This window comes from Typha latifolia, chromosome 1, assembly GCF_019914945.1.
Source record: "Typha latifolia isolate L0001 chromosome 1, TyphaL0001v2, whole genome shotgun sequence".
NCBI lineage: Eukaryota > Viridiplantae > Streptophyta > Magnoliopsida > Poales > Typhaceae > Typha > Typha latifolia.
Window position 1 is genome coordinate 6,020,963 of NC_133086.1, and position 15,666 is coordinate 6,036,628.

General features: G+C 36.0%; 2 protein-coding genes across 3 annotated transcripts; one reads left to right on the forward strand and one right to left on the reverse strand.

The window, feature by feature from the left end:
* The first annotated feature begins 415 nt into the window (after positions 1-415).
* LOC140781044 (probable cellulose synthase A catalytic subunit 8 [UDP-forming]) lies at positions 416-12,364 on the forward strand. 2 transcript variants are annotated; one of them, XM_073126827.1, is made up of 13 exons: positions 416-443; positions 2,568-2,631; positions 3,303-3,505; positions 3,629-3,713; positions 3,868-4,054; positions 4,850-5,116; positions 5,215-5,560; positions 6,416-6,553; positions 6,643-6,768; positions 6,855-7,067; positions 9,666-10,076; positions 10,858-11,208; positions 11,335-12,364. In XM_073126827.1, exons 5-13 carry the CDS (start codon positions 3,903-3,905, stop codon positions 11,914-11,916), a joined length of 2,586 nt encoding a protein of 861 aa, XP_072982928.1. In that variant the 5' UTR covers positions 416-443; positions 2,568-2,631; positions 3,303-3,505; positions 3,629-3,713; positions 3,868-3,902; the 3' UTR covers positions 11,917-12,364. The 2 variants fall into 2 exon arrangements, with proteins under 2 accessions (XP_072982928.1, XP_072982918.1); XM_073126817.1 differs by lacking the exon at positions 416-443 and adding an exon at positions 1,174-1,484.
* A 1,554-nt stretch (positions 12,365-13,918) lies between these two features.
* LOC140782450 (transcription factor MYB61-like) lies at positions 13,919-15,666 on the reverse strand. The gene is made up of 3 exons (XM_073129012.1): positions 15,314-15,666; positions 15,107-15,236; positions 13,919-15,030 (listed from the first exon to the last, which is right to left on the reverse strand). Exons 1-3 carry the CDS (start codon positions 15,444-15,446, stop codon positions 14,142-14,144), a joined length of 1,152 nt encoding a protein of 383 aa, XP_072985113.1. The 5' UTR covers positions 15,447-15,666; the 3' UTR covers positions 13,919-14,141.

The window sequence follows — 15,666 nt, forward strand, 5'->3', positions numbered from 1 at the left end:
TCTACTGCATGTTACTCTTAATGTCTATGCAGTACTCAACTGGATGACAGTTAAAGTTTGCATCTGCATCTTAAATTCACCTAGTGCCTGTGTGATATGTTACTATTTAGTTAATTGTTCTCATGGAGCACTCTCATGTTGAAGAATTGCACATGTTTATGCTGTGCTAATTGCCTTCTGCTCTATTATGGAGGGAGGGTTATGGCTTCCTAGTGATCTGAGTGAATCTATGGCGTCCTTAGTTGAAAGGCATATACATATTTAGGCCCTATTGTTCCTTCCTATTGCTTCTTTTCCAAGGAGGGAACCCTTTTATGGAAAGTGGGGAATTCTTGAAAGGGAGGGAAGTAATATTACACACTCTATATATGTATGTAAACCATGCAAGGATCCCTTGCTAAAGGAGCAGATGTTGCACACCAACAACCTTTCAAAACTCTAAGGTATAGCTTCTCTTTTCCTTCATACTTCTCATATGCAGAGAGAGAGAGAAGTGAGAATTTAACGGTGTCTCAATTAAACTGATGTTATTGAGATTTGGATTTAGATATACTCATATTGTAGCGTGTGAAATAGATCTATTTACTTATCGCACTAAACAACATATGTATTATATTAATATATACATATACTTTGACGATTATCTCACTTAGTTCGGCCTAAAATCAAATTATCTCTACACTTTTATTTGTATTACTTTGCCTCCTCTTTGATGTAGACTAAAGAAAAATTGCTTAACTTTTTCATCCAAATTTAATAGAGAAAGTGTAATTTTTCTAAAAAAAATTATTAGAGGAAAAATTTCCACCATATTGAATATTAAATATTAGAATTGTCCTTCTCATTCCATTAAAATTTAATCACGATATCTTTTACTTTCAACCTCTTAAAAGATTTATATTGACTCAAATAATGAAATTATTAATATAATAAAAGCATTATGATAATTTACAATTTATTTATTAAGTTGGATAAAAATTTAACAATTTCTAAGTGATATATATATATATATATATATATATATATATATAAGAAAAGTTCGGTGGACGGTTGATTATAGGCATAACCGTGTAATTTGAAATTTACCCATTTTTTTATTATTATAAAATCCCGAAATTATTTATGTTCCGGTTTTGTCGCGCTGGCAAACCAACTCATCGAGCGCGGGAGAGCGAAGAGCTATCTAGAGAGAGAAAGAGGAGAGAGAAAGAGGAGAGAAGTTTCATGGCAGAGCAAAACCCTCTCTTGAGGAGATCTCAAAATCCCAGATCTCTCCCCCCCTCTCCCGAGTCTCCCTCCATGGAGAGCTCGACCGGGTCTTCTTTCTCTCTTTCCAATCCCAGGAATACCCCCCATGTCCTCTTCTTCTTCTTCTTCCTCCTCCTCCTCCTACCATCCCTACCACACACAAGAAGAGGAAAGAAGAGAAAGAAGCCATAGTGTATACGCAAAAGGCCATTTTTTTCACCTAAATGGACAACCCGGTGAGGAAAATTTGCTTCCTTTCTTACTGCAGATTGTCTTTTTTGTTTGTTTGTTTGTTTTGCATTGTTAAGCTTTGTGCCGTAGTTAGTTTTATTGGGCATTCGAGATTTCATTCTGATTACTAAATTAACGTATCAATTTCACATTAGAGATGGCATTTTTTTTCACATGCAACTCTGCTACTACTTTATGACATTGTGTATAATACTTTAAATAGAAATATTCTCCTCAAAATTGCTAGTCTCCTCTGTAATTTAGAATAATTTTTATCTCGAGGAAGAATCTTTGTCCTTCGCTATAGTTTCCATCTGAAATGAATTAACTACCTGAGTATTTATTATGAAACTGCTAACCGGCTTTGTGGCATATTATCAGGCCATCACCTTACGTATAACATGTGCCATGAGCCAGCTTTCTAATAGCAGTGGAGACCTCTTGCTACATGACATTCAATTTTCTTACGAAGTGTAAATTTGTCACGGCTTGGGCTTGAGTGCTTGACCTTGTAGAAATACAGTGTGACTGGAAACTCACTTGTATTATTCTTATTTGTTTATGCTTGCTGTTATTTGCTCGTATTTTCATGCTAATGATGGATAACTTGGTTAGCTTATTATTTTGTTTTTTGTTTCCTTTTTACCATGTCCGAAGCAGTCATAATTTTTTCTTTAAGTTTATATACTTATTATTTATGAAAAAAATCGGTAAGCCTAAATGGTATTTTAATGTTTGGTGGACATACATGAAGAAGTTTGTAGTGTGATTCATTAACATGCATCCATGACATGACGAATGAAATTGTAGAACACTACATTTTTCTTTACCATATGATGACATTTCTTCTAATAATACTCAAAGCAAAGAAATTTGTCATAGTTCATGGCTGGTTCTGAAAAGGAGGTTGTCTTATTTTTTAATTGTTGACTGTAGCTATAATTCTCAATATGTATGTTGTTGACATGGTCTTGTTCTGTCTTAAGCTAGTTAGATAATCAAAGGAAAGTTGAATTCTTTTTGTATCAGTTGAGCCCTGTTCAAATTCGCACTTGTCTAAGGCCTTCATTTGTTCCTCTGCTTTATAGATTGGAAAGGAGGTACATAATCAAGTTTGCCAAGTTTGCCAATGTTGGCTACGGTCTCATCAAGGTGAGAAGCCATTTTTTTCTTGCACTGAGTGTTTATTTTAAGTCCGCAGGACCTTTATGAGTTCATATGGAAAATGGGAAGTCAACCATGACAAAATGCAATGGTCTTTATAATGCACACAAGCTTGTTGTTGTCTTTTGGTCTTTATTATGTGAACTTGTAGTAGTATTATTATGTTGTGTTTTTTTTTTTGCATATATACCCTTCAAAAATCCTTATTTTCTTATATGCCCCTCTAAAGTTGATATTTGTATATATACCCCTCAAAACACATTGTTTTTGTATTTTTGTATGTATACTTTTTAAAACTCTTTTTTTTTTTCACATAGATACTCCTTGAAATTAACTAATTTTTAAAATTTGAACAATTTAAAAAAGGACAAAAATATTCTTATTCTAGTTTCATAGATTTCTCCTAGTTAAGGGTATTTTTATCTTTTCTCTAATAAATTATTGAGTCTTAGATTGGAAAATAATTGGGAGGATATTTATGCAAATAATATATGTTTTGAGAGGAATTATGCAAATATTAATTTTAAAGTCACAGACAAGTAAATAAGAGATTTTCTAAGGGTATAAATACAAAAAATCCTATTATGTTTATAGTGCTTGAATTGACAGATAATCCAAAGCAGAATCTGATTGTCTAAGAAATATTATTGTTTTTATAGGGACCTGTCCAATACTTGAAAATGAACTACAATGTACTTCTGGTATCTTGACATCTAACTCAAGTTACATCCTGGATTCGGACAACTTGGGAAGTTCTTCAGCTCTCTATGAACAAGTACACGATGATGATAATTTACAGTGTCCAAAGACAGTCTTTACAATAGATGTTCCTGAAAGGAGGACCATTCAGAAGGGTCAAAGGGCAAGTACCTAAGACCATCTGGCTTTCTAGATTTATATTCTTTGATTTAACTTAGGTTTGAAAGATTGCCCTTCTTAATCCTTAATTTTAGCCCTTTAGAATGATAATACTTGTGAATTACAGCACGTACACACAGAGCTACCTTCACGATTCATAAAGGCCTGTACTTTCAAGCATCCAACTTTTGGCATTTGGAATTGGGAAAAAGGTTGTCTTAAACCTTCGCCTTCTTATCAGTTTAGTGATATTTAATTGTCATTTTTTAGTTTCGTTAAATATATAGGATACTTACAACTTCAGACTGAAATTGTTGCCTTATGTACTTGAAGTTTATGATGATCCTTTCTTTTTATTGGTTGAAGCTGGACTAAGATTACAACCACAACCATCAGCCTTGATGAGCTCTAGAACTAATTTTTGGAGGGAAAGGCTTCAAAAATGGAAGCTTGCTCAGGAAAAGATATCCTCTGCGGAAATAAACCAGGAGAAACTTCTTGAAGAAGATGATTCTGGTCTTCTATCTGATGTGGAATTTGACCAAATGAAAATGTAAGAATGTCACTGTAAGGTTTTCCATGCTCTTTTACATTTATTTTATCAATTTTAAGAAACATGTGTAATATTTGAAATGAATCCTGAGTGGATGGTCTTCACTTGTGGGCTTTATGGCCATATTCAGAAGCTAATTGTCATCTTTGAGAAAGTACATGGCTAACACAGTGCAATACGGTCCTTGCTTCATCATTTCAACCTTTCTAGATCTCTAAATGTTGTCATTTTTACTCCTTATTAAGATTATTCCAATGATAAGAGGAACTTGTGCAGAACTCCTAGGTTTATGAGCCTAAACTACAATCAACACTCTGCCAACTAGACTTGTCTTATCTTTTTCTTTAACTTGTCATCAGTTTCTATAAGTTGAGATCAGGTTGACAGCAGTTGTAGAACTCCTCAAAACGTCTTTGGACAGAATATTTTTTGTGAAAGGACTCGATGTTGAAACATTTCACTTTCTGGTTTTGAATTTTAATTGACAATCTGTTATTTTTCACTATGCTATGCTGCCAGATCAAAAAAGGTTATAAGGAACACATTTCTTAGCAGGACTGCATTACAAAACATCATGTTTGCTCCAGCTGATAAAATAGATTTTAGAAGAATTTCTTCTGGATGTATCAATATATGTATTGCTGAATGAAAACATGGATGTTTGGAAATTTTAGAAAAGTTTCATCTGAGAAATGTTCATAAAATGTCTGAGCTTGTCTGATTTATTTCGTCTTGTTTTGGTTATAACATTTTTCTACTCAAATATGCTCTTGATCATTGTTATCCTGCTCCTAGGTATGAGGAACTTCGTCAACCTCTTTCAAGGAAGGTGCCTGTCCCCTCCTCAAGGATTAATCCATACAGAGCTGCTATAATCCTTAGGCTTGTAGCCTTAGTATTCTTTCTCCAATACCGATTAGCTAACCCAGTCAGAAATGCTTATGGTCTCTGGTTAACTTCAGTTATTTGTGAAGTTTGGTTCTCTTTATCTTGGATTCTCGAACAGCTTCCCAAGTGGAAACCTATTAGAAGAGAAACATATCCAGAACGCTTGTGTTTGAGGTAACTAATTTCTTCCTAGTGTCTGTTTTTCTCTTCTTTTTTTGGATAAACTTTAGATTTTATAGTTCATCTAGTTATCTAAAGGCACATGCTTGCAGGTATAACCAGCCCGGAGAACCATGTGAACTTGCTTGCATAGATGTGTTTGTTAGTACAACAGATCCAACTAAAGAACCACCTCTTGTCACATCAAATACTGTGCTCTCAATGTTGGCTGTAGATTATCCGGCAGAAAGGGTTACATGTTATGTCTCAGATGATGGAGCCTCAATGATAACTCTTGAAACCTTGCAGGAAACATGTCAGTTTGCCAGGACATGGGTGCCCTTCTGTAAGAAATTTAATATTGAGCCCAGAGCCCCTGAATATTACTTCTCACAGAAGGTGGATTATTTAAAGAACAATACATTTCCTACATTTGCCAAGGAGAGAAGGACAATGAAGGTCATAAATCCTGTCTTTGAATCCTACTTTCTTACATTACATGTAAACATGGACCATACTTTTTTTATTTAATAACAAAATTTAGTGACGTGAAGGTTGCATATGGCCCTGACATTATCATATTTCATTGATACTGGGTATTTGCCCTTTGCGGCTTCTCTATAATAATGGATAATTTTTTTAAGTTTCTGTTAAATTTTTGATGATTTTAACTTTTCAAGTCAAATAGCATATTGTTCGGTGTTGTAGCTTCCTGATAAATTTGATTCTAAACTACATTGGGAATCTTTTTTCATGAACACTTGTGACACAACATATTGCTTCATTTTTGAAAAGTGAGGTGAACATTTATATTATAGGCTAGTTTCTTTATTTGCTCATGGAAGTTGTGATCTGATCATGGCTTTCAAAATCTGCAGTGGTTCGGCTGTTGCAATTTGGAAAGATTGTTCAGGAACTTTTTCCATCTTGAATCTTTCAGGATAATCTGGGCAAATGGAATTTTTTGATAAAGAACTTCTTTTGCCATGAAGATGTTCTTTTTTATCATCTTATTAATGGATATGCTAATGGCTTAGCATCTCAATGAAGCTAGGTAAAAGAAAGATGCTAGAGAATCACGTATGTGAGAATTGGTCTTTTTTAATGCTTTATGACTCTTTTGTTGAGTTGATCAACTTGTTTTTTTCCTCCCTTCACCAGCCAATTCAAATTCTACAGAAAGAAAAATTGTATATATATAGGCCGACTTGTTTTTTTGTCTCACATAGTCCTACCTGTTATATATCATGACTTGCACCCCTTGATTTATGGATGACTTTATTGTTAATTCTGCTTAATTTTCACTGTGTTCAGAGGCAATATGAGGAATTTAAAGTCCGGATCAACTGCCTGATTGCAAAATTTCAAAATGTCCCCTGTGATGGTTGGGTCATGACAGACGGAAAACCATGGCCTGGAAATGATATTCAGAATCATCCAGGAATTATACAGGTTTTATATTTTCTTGCTTGCATACTCCATAAACTAATGTTAATGACCTCTGTATACACCATCATGGATCTGATTGAATGTGTCTCTAGATACTATTGGGCTGCAGTGGACCAAGTGATGCTGAAGATAGAAATCTTCCACAACTTGTTTATGTGTCCCGTGAAAAGCGCCCTGGTTATCAAGATAATAAGGTTGCAGGAGCCATGAACTCTCTGGTACATAAATTTAGTAGTGGTCAATGATCTTCAGGCATGTAAATTACCAGTGAGAATGCTTGTAATATTCTTTTAGAAATCTGCAGGTTCGGGTTTCAGCGATTCTTACAAATGGAGCTTATATTCTGAATCTTAATTACAATCACTACATAAATAACAGCAAAGCTTTCCTGGAAGCCATGTGTTTTATGATGGACACCAATATTATGGAGAAGGCATGCTTTGTTCAGTTTCCGCAGAGATTTGATGGCGCTAATGCAAGAAATCAGTATTCTAACCACAATACAATCTTCTACGACGTGAGTGAAATTTTGTAATCCATATAATGCATTATTTATACATATAGTTCCTTTTGCAAAAAAAAATAAAAAATTCTTAGTGTCAAGATTAAACTCAATCATCTACCATCTTAACAGGCATGAGCATTTTGCATACATAATTATGTTGAAGAAGTGAATTTCAACTAATAATTGAATATGCCTAACATGTCTGTCACTATCTATATTCTTGATTGATTTGTACATGCTGGCAAGTTGCAGCTTTAATGCATACCCTACCAGAACTTTGGCTGGCACATATGCATTTAGTCAAGACATGAGCATTCATTCATTTGTAATTTGCACCAACATTGTCAGTGGAAGTAATGATATCTAATGATAGCATTTATATACTGACAACATAAATAGTTGGAGAATTGGTTTATCTGCACTAGTTAACTAAACTCTGGCAAGTGGGGGACCTGGTTGCACTTGCAAATTGCAAGTGGATCTGAGAGAGAGAATTCAATATGCATTAACTAGTGCAGAATTTTCGTGTTCATTTAATGGTTAAGGATGACTACACTAATTGTCGTTCTAATTTGTTATCTGATTGGATCCTTCTCTTTGACTCGATGTCATTAAGTAGTGTAGAAAATTAAAAGTCAGAATCTTTTCTTGTGAATTAGGAATGTAAACATTTTGTACTTTTTCAACAACAGTAGCGTCTTGTGTTGTGTCAGAAAGAACGTGGATCCAACGATGTTTGTGCCACTATTGGCACGAGGACATGCCGACCGGCATGCCTCTACTTGACACTATCATTCATTTAACATATTTTTAATAAAAAAAATTAGGATATTTAGATATGTTTTTTGGATTTTCAGCATGTCAATCTTTAGTTTTTGGTTTAAATTAATATATTAAAACCTACATTATAGTGATTTATCTTTAGATTATTTTTGTAAATATTATGTTTTAGTAAAGATAAAATAATAGTCAAATATAAATATTATTCAACACATAATATGATTGAATATATTCATTAAACTAATATTAATGATTGAGTACTCCATAATATGATTGGATACTCCATAATATAATTGAACACATAATATTAATTGATAATAGTTTAATAATTAAAACTAATATCTAGTTAAATATAGAATGATGGGGATAATCAAAGACTTTATTTGATGATTATTGATGAAAATTGAAAAAATAAAAAAGGCTCCACATCGCCACAGAGACTGGCATGCAACACAGGGGTGTGCCAGGTGCCATGCCACCACTGGCACGATCATCCTTGCGTGAATCATTTTCTAACGAACTCTGCTTTGGGAAATGACTTTTGTCGAAGTAAAGGATATAATGTCTTTCCACATTGCTTATATCATTATGGTCTTACTAGCATCTTGGGGCTTTGGATGAATATGTAAATACTGGTATAGAAAAAATTTAGGCAATATGTTACAATTGCCTTGAGGAAGATGATTGTGATTTGAGTTGCAGCCCTGGGCAGAACTAAACACGAAATTTTCGAAGGCAATAGGGATCAATCTATGTGTTAAAATGACCTAAGGCTTTGTTCCTCTAGAAGTCAGGAATCCAATGTAACCGGAATCTCGTCGATCAGATTTGTAAATGAAAAGATATGTTGGAAATACCGACCAAAGGTCAAGGATGGCAGGATGGAAGCGAATGATGGAAATTGGTGATATGGTTAGGGTTCGGATTATGGAAGTGAAAAATAGCTATGGTGGATGGGATAGTACCTTAAGCAAGTCGAGGGAGGAGAAGGGGGCTTCCAGGTGAAATTGGTCGTCGGAGTAAGGAGGGAGAAGCGACGGAGTTGTAACCTCGACCGTGGGTTGAATCTTGGAGTAGATAACAAAGGGTCGAGAGGAGGAGGGAGAAGGTTGGCTCATGCCTATGTGCAAAACAAAGACTAAATGTTTAATAATACTAAAGTGGCTATCATTTCACATATTTAGAGGCTAGCCATACTTTCAAAAACAATAAATAAACCCTAATACAAAATTATCCAACGAATGGCCTTGCAAAGCCGTTCGAATGACCAAAATAATGACTCAGTATGTGCGAACACTATGCAAGCGCTCGAATGCCCCAGCCAGAAATCATTATTCTTTAAAACTAAAATGATCAAGTTCGAGACGGGTTGGTTATGTTCAATCCATATTATAATCACGAACTGAAACACAACATAATGTAGGAACTTCTTTTCTAGTATTAGAGTATAAATATAAATATCACTCTTATCTAACAACTTAAGTTTTTAGAGTAGTTGGTAAGCTGAGATAGTATCAAAGCAGCGGTTGAATGACGAAAAGTACATATGTCATTTAAAATATTTAACCTCCACTCACTTAATCAAGTCCACTTCTTGGACCTAGGCTCAAAAGTGGAGAAATATTTGAATATATAAAATATAAAGATCGTCGTTTTTTAACAACTTAAGCTTTTAGAGTAATTGATGAGTTGACAGCTAGTTATCTAGTTTTCATGAATTATTTGGCTCATTATCTCTATTAAAGACCTCTAATAGAGTTTTTTTTTAAAAAAAAAAATCAAACAATGAGTTCTAGTAATTCTCAGTTGTCTTTTTCCATGATTTTGCAGGTAAACTTAAAGGGTCTTGATGGAATACAGGGGCCCTTTTATGTTGGCACGGGGTGCTTCTTTAACAGGAAAGCATTGTATGGATATGACCCACCTATGGAATCTAAATGCAGCATACTTAGCTGGTATAAACCAGGAAAGGAAAATTTTTATGATGGCTGTGGTTATGCTTCTACTGTTCATCTAGAGGCAAGCACCTCATATGATGTGGAACCAAACATTCTTGAGGCTGAATATCCTTCTCTTTTTCTGAGCTTGAAGCAATATTTTGGCCAATCACTAACTCTTATAGCTTCAATAATTGTCAAGGATGATAGATTCTCAAGGTCTGAAACGCCAGAAGATCTCCTAAAAGAAGCAATTAATGTTGTAAGCTGTGATTATGAGGAGAATACATCATGGGGAAGAGAGGTAACTGCATTTATATTTGTGTTTTCTGTAATACATATAATGTATGCTTTAAGGAGTTGGCACCTTTAGTGCTAGCTAGCTTATTCATAACTTCTCTGGTAAATTCAAATGATCCCATCTATTTAATCAATTATTTGAGTTACTTTATTTTTACAAAAAGTTAATTTGACTAACACTAAGCTTTTAAATTCCATTTCTATGTCTGTTTGAAAGAATTGGGGGTTACAATTCATCCCATTGAGATGACCGCTTTGCTTTACTATCCATAACTTCTTGTCCACTAAGATTTTTTACTCAAGGCTTCACACTTCTAAACCTAATCTAACATTTTCATGACCGAATTCTTTATACACTCGATTGGAATTACTGAATTAGCAGAACTTCCGCACAGAATAATGAGAACAATCTTGTGCACTTTTGTTTTGGCAACTTTGACATATAGCGAAGATCATAGTTTGGCCAGTTATTTATCTTGGTTGCACGTGATAATACGGTCATAATTGGTTCTCTTTCACTTGTTCTTTTTCAAGAGTAATGCTTTTTTTTTTAAAATTAATAGACCGTGAATTCTTACTTCTTCCATTTATCATTTTGTTTATGAGTTATCCATTGAAAGTAATATGAGTAACTAAAGTCCAATCCAGTTTGTTATGGGAACATAAAATAAATTTAAATTTACCACTAGCATATCTCATTCAATGAGGAAAATGACTATCTAATTAATGAAATCTGCATAAGTTCTGACTGATTTCTCTAACACTAGGTTCTTGTTGTTCGGCAGATTGGTTGGATGTATGGTTCTCGGACTTCTGACATTCTGACGAGTCTTAAAATGCATGCTCGCGGATGGAGGTCGATATACTGCACACCTGCCCATCCTGCTTTTAAAGGAAGTACACCAGTCAACCTTTCTGATCGTTTGAATCAGTTACTCCAGTGGGCTCTTGGCTCCATTGAGATTCTCTTAAGTCGGCATTGCCCTATCTGGTATTCATATGGAAGCAAGCTTAGGTGGTTAGAGAGGATGGCATACATCAATGCCACCATTTATCCACTGACATCCATTCCACTCGTTATATACTGCACTCTACCAGCTATCTGCCTTATCAGTGGGAAATTTATCATTCCACCTGTAAGTTAAATAAATCAAGCAGGAAACGTTGATAACTGTTTTGGTTGCTAGAAAACAAAAAAAAAACCTAGGAAACTGCATACTTTTGTCTAGATTTTAATCGTTAGAATTGTTTCACATGCGCAGATCAGTTATGTTGGAAACATCTCTCTTGCTCTTCTCTTCCTTTCAGTTTTCACAACAGGACTTCTGGAAATGAGGTGGAGTGGTGTTGGAACTGAGGAATGGTGGAGAAGCCAGCAGTTTTGGGTGATAGGTGGAGTTTCTTCCCATCTGTTTGCGATTATTTATGCACCGATAAAGATTTTGGTAGGGAAAAGTGCAAATTTAACTGTCCTGACAGAGAAATTTGTTGAGGAGGATCTTAGGGAGCTGTATGTCTTCCGATGGACTTCTCTTTTGGTAGTCCCAACAACGATAATTCTCATTAATATGTGGGCTATTGTTGCTGGAATATCCACTGCTATCAAAGATACAAATGGATCTTGGGTTCTGTTATTCGCTAAATTATTATTCTCATTCATGGTGCTCATCCATCTATATCCATTCTTAAAGGGCTTGTTAGTCCGCCAACAGAGAGTTCCAACTATTATTGTCATCTGGTCGCTTCTTCTTGCTTCCCTATTTTCTATGTTGTGGATTCGGATAAATCCATTTGTGACAAAGTTTACTGGACCTAATGTTGAGGAATGTGGTATTTACTGTTAAAATTTGAGCTCTGCAGGATGGTTACCATAATCTTTTACTACAGGTTTCGACAAATATGAATGCACATATGCTGCTGAGGAAGTCGATATTTTGGCTGAGATTTCCTCATCAGGACTTGGCAATATTAAGATGAGTAAGCAGAATTAAGGGCAATCATATGGCAGAAATTTGGAGCAGCTGTATGGGTTTGAGAATAGAAAACAGTTGGGATTTAGCAAATATAGCATGAAGCTTGGTGTTACTTACCTGGTTTCTGTCCATTAGAAGGCTTACTGGTCGTTTTTGTAACCTTTCCCTTCAACCTAGTTCCTGCTTCTAATTCATTTGGAATGGAGCTTAAATCTCCAGCCTTCTAACTTTTCAAACTTTCTGTAAAAATGTACTGATAAAACTCTGTCCTAAGGGGCAGTAGCAGAAAGAAGGAATAAAAGATTGTCTTATTCATCCATTATTGGTATAGTTTAATTTTTCCCTCTTCACTCTGCTTGAGAAAAACTTGTAATCAGATATGACAACTTCTCTCTTATCAGCTAAGGAAAAATTCATAATGGGAAAAGCATACTATTCTACTGCTTGAGTTGGACATTTGACACTTTTTCTCTCTTCTTTTGGGCTCATTCATGCCATAATACTTTCTTTCAGGTGATGTCTCCCTCTTTGATCTTCAGAGTTGATGATCACATATCAGGGTGGTGCTTTCCAGTAGGGTAAAAATCTTCTCTTTTTTCCCCCTTTGTCAGGTAATGAACAAAGTCAATATTGCATTGGTCTTCTTGCTTTAGCATTAATTTATTTGCTCAGTTAATACTCCTATTTAATCCACAAGTTCAGGTCATCTTAATGCATGCAATCCCTATCTTGTGGTCTACCATGCTAACAAAGTCATAATAGTCCATGAAAAGTTGTTGACTTGGGAACAAAATAAATGTGGAGCTCAGAAGTTGAAATAGCCTCGGAGGCCAAGATACTTTTGCCCCCAAGGTCATCAGCATCAAGGAGAGCTAGTCAAATGGACTAGCACTAGAATCTCCTACCACATTCACCACACTTAGTGGCTCCCAAAATCACAGGCATAGTCTCATACTATTGATTGATTCACAAGTCCTAAGCATTCCAGGTCAAAATGGATGTTAAGATAATACCAATAGTTATAGATGAGATTCGATCATATGGTTCTGCGGTTGGTGTGGGATTAAGGGTTACAATCTTTGCACGAGTAGGTAAAATGAGTGGATCCATTTTTATCATCTTTGATAGATTTGCTTTCATTGTTTGGTAGGAGGGTGATAGCCTTGCTTGGCAGTAAGAGTAGACCCATATCTTTCCTTGCCTGCAAAGCTCTATAATGACGTAGAGAGTGATCAAGTAGCAATCAGATGAATAAACAAAAGACTTGGACAGCTACTAACCCTGTCTTCACAAGTGCACGTACACAATAAGCAGTAGGCTTCATGTTATTGTTGACTGAATATCTGGTAACTAGGTGGTGTAATCGACCATAGCTTTGTTTTTGAAATTTATTTTCGAGTCTAAGTCAATGGATCTAGTTTGAATTGATTAATTTCAATTCAAGCCTCTTTCTAGCCGCTTGATAAGTAAATTCAAGTATATATGATACAAATCAAGCTCGAACCAAGCTTGAATCCATCTTAAATCAAGACTGATCGATCTTATTTACTGTATAATACATACATACATACATACATATTTATTTATATTTATATATGAATTGAGCCTTATTGAGCATTACATTCGGGTCTGATTCAATTGATCAAGCTTGTCTCATTTCAACCCGGCTTGATTATTTTGACAGCGCTACTAGTAGTGGTAAGTCGTTTGGTAGATTAATTTGCGGCAGAAGAGATCATACAAGTGGTAAAGTACGTAGAGAAATTAGAAACATGCAATAGGAAGTAGAGACTTTTACTGTTTACAAGATAGAACAACAAACAACCTGTGAGTTTGCATGTCAACCAAACAAAAAGGTAAGGAGTCACAAGAAAGGAAAATACATCTTTAACAAACTTCATTCATAGGAAATTTTTTGATAAGTGAAGAACTGCATGGATCTAATATGTTGCGTTATGCTTATATACAATAGGAAAATTTTTTGGTGGCTCTGAAGAAGCATTTCTTCCCAAAGCCCTCCACAAATCAAGAATTCTCAAATCAAAGCTTGTCTCCAACCTTTTTGTTTTGGGTCTTCGTATCGTTGCAGCGATATTTTACACTTGTTCGAAAGGGAAAGAAGCTCTTTGCAGATCCTTACCGTAGATGTCTGACTCTGGTAACTGCTGCAGTGGCTGCTGATTCTTGTGCCAAGTACTTAGCCCGTCCATCGCAAGTGAGTTTTCTTCTTTGATTCCATCATACAAAGACTGGCTTTGGTTGCAGATTCCGGCAGATATCGGAAAAGAACCATGAAGGTACTCAGACCATTTGAGGTCCTCATGTTCTTCCTGCAGTTGTATACGAACATCTTTCTCTAATGCTACGTCTAACCATGGGAAGATGCCACTCTCGAATAAGGAGGTAGTACTTTGCAGCTCAAATCCAGTACTAGTGGTCACACTGCTCCCGCTGCTGCTACTACCGTTAGCAGCATCCCAGTATGGATTACCAGTGCAGCCCTGCAGAGAATTATCCTGTGGGAGATGGACCACAGGCTTCAAATTCATCAAATTTGAGAGAACCGATGTCGAAACCGATGTATTGGCATTGGATACAGAGGTGCAATTGTTCTCTGCATTAGTATGATTAAACCAGAGGAGTGGATTTGAGCTGCCAGTAAAATCATGGTCGAATCTTAACTGTGGAAGAGAAAGATAGTCCATAGCAAATTCTTTGGCGGGCGTCGTAGTCGAATTCTTAGAGGAAATGAGATTTCCCACCATGGTGGTGGTGTTTGATGGAGGAGGGGGTTTGAGGTCACTGGATCCAGAAGTCCATCCACTGTTAGAGGGAGTTTTCTCTTCATCTTTAACCTCTGCAAGTGGCTTGTGGGTGTTGGGGTCAATGCCTCGCTCCCTCAGCTTCTTCTTGATGCAAGAATTCCACAAGTTCTTGATCTCATTGTCTGTCCTTCCCTGTAATTGTGCTGCAATTTGAGACCATCTAAAGAGCAATTGCTGGTTAGAATCCTTGGATCATATGGAGATGAATCTTAGAATAGCTCAGGGGCTTTTCTTACCTATTTCCCAGTACTGCATGCAGCTCAATTATGAGATTCTCCTCTTGTTGTGAGAATGTGCCTCTCTTTAGACCTGGTCTCAGGTAGTTTATCCACCTCAATCTGCAGCTCTTCCCACACCTCTGGAGACCTGCATGCAAAAACTTCTTTTTGTCACAATTCAGAAGCAGAAGCAGTAGAATTTGTAGCAGTTAGCAGTAATACTACCTGCTTGTTTAGGAACAGAGCTCCAACACCCATGACCATACTTGGTGATGTGATTCATGAGCTTCTCATCTTCCTCAGGAGACCACAGGCCCTTCCTCAGCTTCTGCTTGTAGCAGCAAGAATGCCTCCCCATTTCACTGGACACTTCTTGATCTTTGAGTTTGGTATGGGAATTATAGATGGAAGAGGATGAGGAAAAGATGTAGCATTGGAGAAGACAAATGGAATTGAGAACAGAGGACTGCTGCAATGCTGAACAAATAAAAGAGATGTCACACTCAAGTGGGTGGGGGTGATTAAGCTGAGGGTTTTCTTCCCCTACTCCTCTCCTTTTAAAAGTGTGAATGGGAGAG